General features: G+C 35.3%; 2 protein-coding genes across 3 annotated transcripts in view; one reads left to right on the top strand and one right to left on the bottom strand.

Moving 5' to 3' along the window:
* Positions 1–1,353: 1,353 nt before the first annotated feature.
* Positions 1,354–11,725, bottom strand: LOC107601943 (anaphase-promoting complex subunit 4). 2 transcript variants are annotated; one of them, XM_016294306.1, is made up of 29 exons: positions 11,569–11,725; positions 11,179–11,295; positions 10,963–11,068; positions 9,275–9,407; positions 9,114–9,188; positions 8,996–9,022; positions 8,816–8,860; positions 8,643–8,727; positions 8,430–8,537; positions 7,737–7,820; positions 7,565–7,651; positions 7,284–7,348; positions 6,799–6,841; positions 6,620–6,696; positions 6,431–6,531; positions 5,810–5,861; positions 5,664–5,719; positions 5,276–5,322; positions 5,009–5,065; positions 4,866–4,922; positions 4,692–4,785; positions 4,474–4,571; positions 3,912–3,973; positions 3,698–3,736; positions 3,483–3,584; positions 2,478–2,564; positions 2,230–2,397; positions 1,896–2,019; positions 1,354–1,748 (listed from the first exon to the last, which is right to left on the bottom strand). In XM_016294306.1, the coding sequence occupies exons 2-29, from the start codon at positions 11,284–11,286 to the stop codon at positions 1,503–1,505; spliced, it is 2,433 nt and encodes an 810-aa protein (XP_016149792.1). In that variant the 5' UTR covers positions 11,287–11,295; positions 11,569–11,725; the 3' UTR covers positions 1,354–1,502. The 2 variants fall into 2 exon arrangements, with proteins under 2 accessions (XP_016149792.1, XP_016149794.1); XM_016294308.1 differs by having other exon boundaries at positions 5,009–5,056.
* LOC107601923 (palladin-like) overlaps positions 11,038–12,319 on the top strand; it is a 9,632-nt gene continuing 8,350 nt past the window's right edge. The window contains exon 1 of the mRNA XM_016294283.1: positions 11,038–11,114. The gene's annotated coding sequence lies outside the window, so the exon portion shown is untranslated. The remainder of the gene's footprint in view (positions 11,115–12,319) is intronic.

Here is a 12,319-nt window from a genome sequence, read left to right as displayed (position 1 = left end):
ACTTAAGGCCTACTTTTTTCACAAAAAAAATATATTTTTACTTTTGTTCAAGTTGAAAACAGTACCTGAACACACCATTTAAGGTATAGGCTGAACAACTACATCTTTGCATGTTGAAAGTTTGCATCTAATATTTGCATTGGCTGTTTCTGAGATGTTTGCTTAAGTGCTTTAACATCTTTAGATTTTTGTTCCTCTTTGATATGGTCTCTAATTTTTTCAAATAGACGCTGAATTTCTTGGTTTTTAATGGCAAAACCAGCATGTTTGTAGGAAGAAAACTGTCATAAACTAAGTTTAGGATTATATTATGTTATTTATTTTATATCTTTGGCTCTATTTGGACATTATTTCTTCACAGCCCATCCGAGATGCCATTCGCAGAAGGGACTGCTGGAGGCACATTAGGATCTTCTTGCACTTCTTAAAATGTTCGCTCCATCCTACTCATATTTCCAGGTGAGCAAGAAAGAAAGACTTAGAGGTTGTTATTGTACTAGGGCAGGGTTTTCAACCTTTCCAGACCCAAGGGCCACCAACTCCCAGCTAATCCAGGACCCCCCAGTATAATAGCAAAAAAACCTCACTCAAGTTATATCAATAGTCTAAGAGTGCAACAGTGCCTACCCAGTTTTTCAGCAACCTTGGTTCCGGAAGTATTTTCTGTTAGAGGGATAGTTATAAACCATGAACTAAACCTACCAGCTATGAGGTGAACCACAACATTACAAACTCTGATTTGAAGCAAAAAGGTATTTGAAAATCAAACAAGAAGACAAAGTTACAAGACTTGTACTTATTAGTTTAAATGAGGTAAAGAACTACAATCTAATGAAGCTCTGTGAATGAGTCAAAATAAAAACAATATTTTTTCTGTTGATTGCAAAAACCATAAGTAGTTAGAAGATAATAATGTAGGAAAACTGAGTTTATATTCACTGTGCTTCGTGGAGGTAAAATGCTTCACTAAAATGTTCTGTTGGCAATTTGCTTGTCATGATTCCGATTTGTGGAGTATCATGGGTAATGTCGTTTTTCACCAGGAATTCCACTGCTGAACACTATTATTTGAGAATAAGTTTAAAAATGCAGGCTGATGGTTTCATCAGAAGCATATAGAATCAATTAATCACCCCTTTGGTGAAAATAAATGGGATTTTTACTGCTATAATCTGACTGTCGTGCTCTGTAAAAGCAGTGTTTATTTTACATGGAGGTAGCCATGTTGAGGTCACATGACTAGCTGAACACAACTCACTCAGCTGTTATTGGAAACTTTCAGTAATGGAAAAAATGAATCATGGTTGACTGTGAACAGCGCATTGATTGATACAACCCAAGATTAGTACACAGTAAATCCATTTATTTACAAATCAGACTGTGAAATGTTCATCAGATCATCTTTATCACAAAATATTTTTAATACAAAAAGAACAAGACCAGGAATAACAGAGGAGTCCATAGTTCAGTTGTAGAGAACATGCTGGATCTCAGGTCAGAGTTCAAAGCGTGTCTGATCCTGCAGTCTCACCCAAAATGTCTCCTGACCCTTGACCTGCCACCTGAGCCTCCTCAGCACCTACTACTCCATCTCTACCTTCCCCAGCATCACTCTGATTAGTCATTGTGTCCTCAAGTCTGTCCTGGTCCAAGCTCATTTCCTGTGACTCGTCAGCACACTCTTCCTCCTCCTCTTCCTCCTCTGCATCCATCTCGAACACACGTATGTGTCTCAGATTGGCACTGAGCTGAATGAGAATTAATGCACATTAATGGAAGTATTACAACATTCATTTTTGAAAATTATTCTCTATGTATTCATACATCAATCAATATTTTCAATATAAACTATTCTCCTAAATGGCTAAAATTTTCCTCAAGCTGAAGAGTCTTACCATGCAGGCCACTTTGCGGATCCCATTAACTGCCACAAACTGAGCCTTGATGTTGTCCATCTCTCTGCTCTGGTTTCGCCAGGTCAAACCCTGGACTGGGATCCCTTCAGTCTGCTGCTCCAGCCTGACACACACCACAACAAAGACACATCAAAAGAGTGCTAATTCAGGACATTCAATAGGAAGAAGCTAAGCTTAACTGTATCACAATCTATTATACTGCTGGAACTGCTACAGCAATATAATGTATAGTGCTACTTACAGTCCAATTCTTTAAGGAATAATTTAATAAAAAATTATAGGTTTCTGGTATGAATCAACAAGTGTGCTGTACCTGAGCGTAAGGTCCCAGGTGAACTCTTCATCCCAGCTCAAAGCAGAGTTTAGATGAAGCTGAGCGAGGACGCGCATCTTATTCTCATCATCCTCCAGACTTCGCAATACCACTGTCAATGTCTCGTTGTCATAAAAACGGGCATCAAGGCAACTGTACGAACTGACACTACATATAACGTCAAAGATTAAATAATGGCAATATTTTCATAGTATGCTATTTTTTTTTAATGCCATAGATGAACTCACGCAGAAGCTGGTGCAGGTGTTTCATCATCTATACTTGAATTGAGAGGAGTGTTGAGGTTTAGGGCCACCAGACCTTTAGGGACAGACCTGAAACACACATACACCAATTCAGTGGTTTATACAGAAAACCAGTCATGGTGATACTGTTTAAACTTTCATAAACCTTTAAAGAAGAATTTTTGCTGGATGTTAATTCAGTTAGAGGTGATGGAAAATCAATTCACTGATGTAATGTGATACTTTCTCAAAAACTTCAAGATCAATTCATGACAAATCATAATCACAGTTTTAGGACGACTTATTCATTCAGTAAAAGATTCATTAGACTGATTTAACTAAAGACTTGTTGATTTGAGTCATTAAAGTACCAACGACAAGTTTATGAATTGGCCTACACTAGTCACACTATGCTTTTTGTTATAGTTATTATATAGACTAGCGTTCAGAAGAATGGAATCGGTAAGATAATTTATTTTTTATTTTTTAATTATTCTCTTTTTTTCTGACCAAGGCTGCATTTATTTGAAACAAAAATATTCTGAAATATCATTACAATTTAAAATAAATGTTTTCTATTTGAATACGTTTTAAAATAATTTGTATTATTTTTTATTCAGTAATTTACAGTAATTTATTCCGGTGATGGCAAAGCTGAATTTTCATTTTGCCATTACTCCAGTCTTCAGTGTCACATGATCCTTCAGAAATCATTCTAATAACTGAAATATCATTATAATATTTGGTCCTCAAGAAGCATGTCTTATTATTATAAATGTTGAAAACAGTTGTGCTGCTTAATATTTTAGTGGAAACCTTGATACACTTTTTTCCAGGATTATTCGATGAACAGAAAGTTCAGATGGACAGTATTCTCTTATAGTAAATTTAATGAATCCTTGCTGAATAATAGTATTATTATTATTATTATGTTTAAATCGTACTTACCCCAAACTTTTACATACATTTTACATACAACAGAGAACAGAATAAAAATGGTATGTGTACCTGTTTGGGTCTGTTGCTCTCCTCAGAATATAGATTTTAGAGGGCGAAATCTCAGGCATGCAGAAGACTACATAATGCATACCAGCCTTCTTATCATTCCACCTGCATTAAAACACACTCTTATCATCAACATACTGTTTTCGCCTTATTTCAGAATTCAGCATTACAAAACAGTATTCTTAGCTTTATTATGGGTATACGACTGGTCCACTTACAGTGAAGGCAGCTCAAACAATCTTGGTGTATTTTCAGAGCTATCAAAAAACAAAACATAGAAATCATCATATCATCAAGAGTACAAACCCTGCTTCTGTAACTCAAATCAAACCATCAGTTATTTCCTGACCACAAAATCCAAAAGCAGGTTTACTATTAAATGTTTAGGTTCTGTCTGGTAAAATCACAGAAAGAATCAAGAATAAGGAATACCTCTCAGGAACAGTGTACAATCGCAAACACACAGCTTGTTTTATTGAATGCCCAATCACCTCCTGAAAAACACACACAGACGTATTATTAGGAGTCAGATGCATTAGTGCTCAGGGAAAGAATGGTCAGCAGGAAGGGTGAAACAATCCAGATAATGTAGTTAATGCTTCTGATGTATATGTGCTGGAGACCATTAACGGATGGAGTTTGTATGTGAGAAGGGAAGTTAGCATCTTCTGAAAAAGAGAACGGGTTGGACGTCAAAAGAGGATACTCAATTTTGTGAAAGAGAAAACATTGTAAAATGTTGTCTGTGAATAAAACAGGACCTCATATTACAGCTTGTGTTTTTTCAGTTGTTCTTGTTGGCAAAGAATGACTGAAATGAAGTCAACCCATAATAAAGTAAAATAAAAGTTGTTAGCCCTAAATTATACGTTTTCAAAGCAGAACATGTAAAACTGTTGTAGTAAAGATGTGTCCAACCCTTCCTTGTCAATGTTCTATTCCATTTACAGAGAGTACTGAAGTTTGTGGGTGTGTGTGCGTTTTAGAGACTCACGGCCGGTTTCTGTAAGCACAGATCAATGGACCCCTCCATCATTCTCTTGACAAAGTGCAGAGACTTCTGTGGGGAAGTGGGGAAGAGCAATGGACTCTCTGCAACAAATCAAACATATAAGTAATTCATTTCTCATATTCAATTTTATATTTTTCACAAAACAATAAGTTAACATTAGCAGTCTTGTGGTTTAATAATGGAAGAAAGTGTACTTTTACCTTGCAGGTAAGTGCTCTGCTTTACAAATGTCACCCACTGGTTGCCCTCCATGTTGGGTGGAGATACCAAGTCTTCATCTTCATCCTTCAAGTACTGCAAAAAACAACAACAGACCAAGTATGTTATGAAATAAGGAAAATAACTCCCATCAGAATGTGTATGAAGGTCCTTACCTGTCCGACGCGCTCAACGTTAAAATACTTCCCTTTCCGATCAAACAGCTCCTCATTCTGAAATAGAGGAAAGAAAATGAGTATATGGGCTTCACACCAAACATTTGTTTAACGTTAAAATAATGCTTTTCTTTTTCACTCACAGCACTGAAATGCTCAGACAGGAAGTCAGCCACAAAAGCCAGATCCTTCTGAGTCATCTAAAACACAAATTCATACTTACTGCGTATTATTTTTTATAGCAGATATATTAGAAATAATACTACATATTACTTTTATAATATATTATTACTTTTAAATACGTTGTATACATTTTAATACTTAATTATATATCATTTCCCATCCACTGCCACTTTTACACCCACACTCTTTTACTCTATTTATGTCGATTTCAGATTCTGATATCTCACCTTGTTAAGCTCAGGAGGAACGTGATCTTCTGACATTCGAAGCATTGCTGTGAAAAGCAAAAACTGTTACAACACAACACAACACGAAAAGACTATTAAGTCTGTTCCAGAACCTAATGAGGCAGCACTCCTGATACGCAAGCTGATACAAGCTGATAACAGCCACCACATTCCATAAACTGCAGCAAGCTCAGTGGGGAAAAAATCCATTATGGCTAAAACAAGAATGTCGATTATAAATAAGCTTCATTTCATACCAACAAGTACAAATAATAAACTGTTTAGTATAATAGAATATTAGTTGCAGCAAGACAGCACCCTAGGTTTTGGAAATAGTTTTTGACTAAATATATCGTAAAGCTACAGCTCACACAAAAATGGAGCTTACCAACATACAGCCATCTGAAAAAGGCTTTGAAGTTCTTCATACTCTTATCAATAACTCTGGAATCAAGACAATCAGTTGAGAGTTTAATAATGATATATAGAGAACAGACATTCTAGATTAAGTGGGTAGAATAAGATTAAACTCACTGTAAAAGTTCACTGGCCTTCAGGGTAAAAGAGCCCACAGCTACGATGGCATCTAAACCATAAACAAAAGTGAATGCATAAACATTTCATTCTACTTGCTAAAACACTTGTTTTTAGTTGCAGAAAAGACTTGCACTTATAATTAAATTATAACTATATAATTATATTTTTATATTAAAATGTCATTATTTTAATTGTCAACTGAATATTATGCCTGCAAGGCAATGCTAGAATGCAGAACTAAATACCTTAGATTAATCTGTTGATAACTTAAACTAATATTCCATATATATATATATATATATATAAAATTAGATGAAAATTTGAATGAAAATGAAAAAATATTGCCTTGCAACTAATTTAATTTAAGTTTAAATTAAAGCACTAAAATTAATAAAACTAAACTTGAAAAATAAGTTAAAGCTATATAGAAATATATGATGAACAAAAAACTAATACAAATGACAAAAGCACATAAAAGGTTGCTCAAATTGAAACTAAACAAAATAAAAACTGAAAATATAAAAATAAAAGCTGATTCAAAATATTAATAAATCCTATAATAGTATATAGAAATAATGCTAAAATAAAACACTGGTCTATAAATAGGCAGTCTTATACCCTCGATTGCTGCAGGATCCAGGCCGAGAGGTTGAAACTTCTGTTTCCAGAGCGCCATTCCTTTGACCTCGCTCAGATGATACAGCAGCGCCTCAGAGCCACTGTGTGCACAGCAAACACTCAATGCACATGCCGCTCTCTAACATACTCTATCTAGTGCTGGTTAAAGGGCTAGTGAATGATACACACCTCTGCAAGTGACTGATAACAAGTTTCTGGATGCTGGAATAAGAGGAATCAATGGACTGACCCAGCATCTTCAAGCCCTGAGCAAATAAACAACCAAATAATGAATGAAGTTGGTAATAATAGCATGACTACTGACAGTGGCTAACTTATGCAGTCAACCTAATTCCAGGTAGATTTACCTTGACTGTGAGTTGATTCATAAGAAGAGCCTGAAGTTCAGGGCTGAAAAAGAAGTTTTCGACTCCGAAATCAGAATATATATACAGTTCTACAAAAGTAACCTCTTATTATGTCATTATCTGGTTTGGCTATGCTAATGAATAGCTACAACACATTATTAGGTATGCTAAGCAGTTTTCTTATTCTGACTGTAGCTATAAGAACATATGGTGCCCCCTGCTGGCAATTTAGAGTAAACACAAGCATATTTCATTTTATCTAAATCATTTCATATTAAATATTACTTTAAAATATAAGATACATTTATATTAAATATTAATATATTATTTTACATAAAATATTACTAGTGTGATTTTACAAACATTACAACATTTGCCACAAACACCACTCTTCAACAGCTCACTCACTGCCACAATTACCACTGTGATATGACAATATGTACTCTTCAAAAACCTAGTGTGATTATCATTTATGAATTATGTACCTGGCATGGCCCCATAACAATAGCTCCAGGAACTCATCTTGAACCTGAGTGCTTGTGTTCTTTTCCTGTAAAACAACAATGCAGTTCAACCATCAACTGTCTCTTAGAACTCTAATAAACAACAAACAGAGCCATTTACCATGGCTTCAATGGATCACAGTCCACTCCTGCACTTCTATGTACTTTCAGGGTGAGGCATTTCAATGCTCTAATGAATGCCATCCTGTTTGATGTCTTTTATAGGCTTGTTTGTGATTGCCTGGCTTGTGATGAACTCTAACCTGAACAAACTTAGTGAGGCGGAGGTCCATCTGCATAAGAATGTCCTCCCAAGCTTCACACATACAGGTGAGAGAGAGACGCAGATACTAAACAACAGAGAAAGAGAATGAAAGATGTGTGAATAAAGACAGGGTTACAGCTTGTATCAGTAAGACACCCATGAAGATTTACCTGCAGCAGTGTGGAAATGTGTGTAAACTTGTGTGCCATCTTGGTCAACTCAGGCAAACATGAAGACAGCAGTCCAGTGTCCAGCTGCAACACAGTCACAGTCAACTAATGATATCAACCTCATACATTCCATTCAATGCAGAGATGCCACATGTAACCTGGTAGTATAAGGTTATGTGTGACTCAACCTGTTTGCACTTCGTTTACTTTGACATCAACCTTCAATAAATAACAGCTACATAAAATTATATTACTGATATAATTTGCTGAAGTTCAGTTGCTGTTGTTTCAGCACTTGTAGACGGAAATGTTACATTTGTCAGATTAACAAAAGATAAAGTAACTGAACCATCATTTTGATGTTTTTTAGGGGCATGAAGTTTGTAATTATATTTATTAATTCATGAAATCTATGAATGTAGTCACATGTAATGAAGGTAAGGAAAAATATATTGTAACTCAGTTTCAACACAAGATTTTTTTAGAGACATTATATTTAAATTGTTCTTAAAAATGGTATAAAGGTTTTTTTAACCATATGACACCAACATTAACACATTTCTAAAACATTGGCACGTTTTTTAAAGCTTTTTTTCTTTATAGTGGGCACTCTAATTTGTGACTGACCCATAAAGCAAAGCACAGTACTGATAATGACAATGTTGGGATGAAAATAATGTTTTCAGACTTTACCTGTATGTAATGTATCTCGGGGTTGTCTTCTGTGGATCTAATCTCTGTAATAACAGAGAGGGACTTGAGGTCACTAGACAGACCAAGACTACGGCACGTCCCTGAGATCTGAGAGACACATAAACATGTGTTACTAACTTTCTTTTTCTTTTACAAAAACTTTAATTATATTATTTTTATTCCATTTTTATAAATAAAAATTTGATATCCTACTCCACTCAGCGTAGCAATCTTATACAGGCCATACGCATACAGCTCCACAAATCCAGACGGTCCTCCCACCACCAGGATATTGAGCCTGCAAAGACACATCACACATTACATAAAAGGCACAATACAATTTCAGAAAAGTATCAACCAAGCAGGTCAACAAATACAACACTGACCTCACTTCCCCCAAAAGGTTTGTGACTTCATCTGATTTCTCTTCACTGCAAGAGAAACAAAATAACACATAATAATCAACCAGAGCAGACACATGCCGCATACAGATGACCAATCATAAAGAGTACGACAAAGAAAAAGACTGATAATCAGCATATTAAGCACATAAAATGCCCTCTTACCTAAATATCTTTGATGTGGTGCTGTAGCTGAACACAAACACAGCCCAAAGGAAAATGGAAAAGCATTAAAAACTCTCATTCAGTCATCTGGTAGACAAACCAAAGCTCAGAGTCTCACCTCTTAGGTAAAGAGGGTAACTTTGGAAGAAAATGGCTGGACTCATCTTCGGACTCGAACAATGAGGACAATGTGCTAGAGAGAAAAAACATAAACCAGATGAATGAAACCAAGTCATCAATAGAGAAAGGAAATGGATCCTCTTTATATAAAACCCCCACCTGCTGTCATCTTGCACCTCCATCCAGTGCATGCAGGATGCTGGGTATTCAACAGGGAACAGGTGGAGGATTTCTGCATTCTCTGCATCACACAGCACCACCTGCTTTGTGTCTCCCACACTGAATGCCAGGACTGCAGACAACAGTAATATAACATTGGTAGATACTAGGGATGCACCGATATGAAAATTTTGGCCGATACCGATAACCGATTATTCTTTATTTTTGAAAGCCGATAACCGATATGTTGGCCGATGTCACATGTAATGAAGGTAAGGAAAAATAGATTGTAACTCATAGTTTCAACAAGATTTTTTAGAGACATTATATTTAAATTGTTCTTAAAACTGGTATAAAGGATTTTTTAACCATATGACACCAACATTAACACATATCTAAAACATTGGCACGTTTTTTAAAGCTTTTTTTCTTTATCGTGGGCACTCTAATTTGTGACTGACCCATAAAGCAAAGCACAGTACTGATAATGACAATGTTGGGATGAAAATAATGTTTTCAGACTTTACCTGTATGTAATGTATCTCAGGGTTGTCTTCTGTGGATCTAATCTCTGTAATAACAGAGAGGGACTTGAGGTCACTAGTAAGAATATGGCTGAAATTGAAAGTTTTTTTAGTTATGTAACGTACACAATAGGACATTAATTATTGCTTAAAAGCTAGGTTTTTATTAGTCAAATATGCAATGAATCAGAAGCAGCACATTTTTGACAATTAAATTGGTTCTACAAGAGATCTTTACTTTGCCATTTCTGTATTGCATTAGTTTTGAATATTTCTCATAGGGATTTAATCATTTTTGACTTTTCAGTCTGAGTTCGGAGTCTTTTTTGGCTCATTTTATCTGTAAAAAAAACCTGCCTAATAATTCTACACACCGGAATATAAGGAGTTTTTTACTTCCAGCCTTCATGGACAATTTTATATCACTTATAAATGATTAAATACAAAATTAATAGTAGTTATTAAGACTCATGTGGTTTGGAATTGGTCAAATGTGCTTGGAAAAAAATATGATCAGAATATCAACGTGCCTAATAATTATGCACGAAGTGTACATAAATATTTATGTAAAAACAGTTTTAAAAAAAGAACTATGATAACAAGCACAAGACAACATAGTTGTAAGATTTATTAGAAAAAAATAATAAAACTAATATATAATACTAAATAGCAATAAAAAAGAGTGTATATTTTCAACACATTTGGGTCATAAGGACTTGGACATTTTATAAGTTAGAAAAGATATTAGAAGAAGCCAAAAAATGAACAAATTATATGAATGCTGTATTCATGAATGAATTAATAAAAGTAAAGTACACTTCAGTAAGACTGCAGTGCAGTGATATGTCTCAATGTTATTTTAATATCAATATATATCATTATAGTTTTTATTTTATATATTTTCCATTTCATTTTTATTTTTAAGCTAATTTTAGTTATTTCACTGTGTTTTGTCATTTTATTAGTTTTTTATGTGCAAATTTTTTACAAATATTTATCTCAGTTTTTCTTATTTTAGTACTATAGATGAAATAAAACAGTATTTATCTCTCTATCTATCTATTAACATTTATTTTATTTCAAGTAACATTTTTAATGATTTAGGTAACTATCATAACCCTGATACAAACACAAATAAGGCAATGAAATGATATTTGAGTTTACCTTTCCCATCAGGTCTCCAGGCCAGTGATGTGATCTCTTTTCCGGTGTTCTCATTGGGCAGTAAACTCCACACCCGCTGAAAGTTGGCAAGCCGATGCAGGAGAAGCTGTAATGACAGAGTAGTCTAATGAACCTCCATTACAATCCTATAGGTAAGGATCTATTGAGAGTCTGGTTTAACAGATGACAGATATGTGTATATCTAAAACACCCAACCTCTCCTGAAGTGTTAGCCAGGGCGATCAGATCTCTGTTAGGTGACCAGGCCATGCACAGAATGGGGTTGGGGAGCTGTTTCTCCCCGACCTGGCGAAAAGCAGGCATTGCTGAACCCTGCAGAAGGAAAAAAGTCCATTAGTACAGACACCATCAGTACTGATAACTTGTATCATAGTCTTACAGAGCATTGATCAGTCCAGGATCACAGACTGCTGTTATCTGCTGCTTGAGTGACAGACAGCAGTTATGATGAACGCAGATCAATCTATAAACTGAAACTTTCCACGCCCTACAGTCGTTTATGACAAAAAAATAGTTAACTAGAATGACTACTATTTCTCCAATGCTGCACAACATTAGCCTGATTTTAAGACTTCACGCACTTACTAGATAAACGACGACTAATGATACACTCCACAATCAAGCTCGTCTTCTAAATTATATACGAACAGAGAAATTGATTTAAAACATTAATATATTCTTATTTGTACTGTAAACACATTCATGTTCATAAAGATAGAGCATAGCAGTGCGACCAATGAAACGTGATTCTGACCGCCAATGACATGATGACTACCGAAACACAAATGGGTCAAATGCATTCAAAAAACGCGAAACGAGCAAGAGTGAACATCACGAAACCTGTCAAGTACGACGAGCTCGGTTCGGTTTATCAGCAAAATAAATATGAAAAAATTTGCATAAAGAAAAAGATCATTATTTTCAGAAGTTGCAAGATTTTCTGTAACGATTCTTATTATTGTAAATAAATGATACAGATTATGAGCGTGTCATATGCAATGTTTGGCCACCTGTTGAAAAAAACAGCATATGCTGGTTAGGTATGTTTTGACGCTGGGATGCTGGTTTAAGATGGTCATTTGCTGGTTTATGCTGGTCATTTGCTGGTTTATGCTGGTCATTTGCTGGTTTAAGCTGGTCCTTTGCTTGTTTAAGATGGTCCTTTGCTGGTTTAAGCTGGTCCTTTGCTGGTTTATGCTGGTCCTTTGCTGGTTTAAGCTGGTCCTTTGCTGGTTTAAGCTGGTCCTTTGCTGGTTTATGCTGGTCATTTGCTGGTTTATGCTGGTCATTTGCTGGTTTATGCTGGTCATTTGCTGGTTTAAGCTGGTCCTTTGCT

Source organism: Sinocyclocheilus grahami, unplaced genomic scaffold, assembly GCF_001515645.1.
Source record: "Sinocyclocheilus grahami isolate Dianchi unplaced genomic scaffold, SAMN03320097.WGS_v1.1 scaffold315.1, whole genome shotgun sequence".
Lineage (NCBI taxonomy): Eukaryota > Metazoa > Chordata > Actinopteri > Cypriniformes > Cyprinidae > Sinocyclocheilus > Sinocyclocheilus grahami.
Note: the sequence above shows the minus strand (reverse complement) of the source record. Positions and strands in the feature narration are given on the sequence as shown.

Bases quoted from the DNA above. Each gene is read 5' to 3' on its own strand.
- LOC107601943 (XM_016294306.1), bottom strand. From the start codon at position 11,286: ATGCCTGCTTTTCGCCAGGTCGGGGAGAAACAGCTCCCCAACCCCATT. The intron at 9,189-9,274 runs GTGGGGGTTTTA...TTTTCTCTCTAG, and splicing joins GAGGTGCAAGATGACAGCAG to CACATTGTCCTCATTGTTCG. The intron at 7,821-8,429 runs GTAAAGTCTGAA...ACTGTGTTGCAG, and splicing joins CCGAGATACATTACATACAG to CTGGACACTGGACTGCTGTC.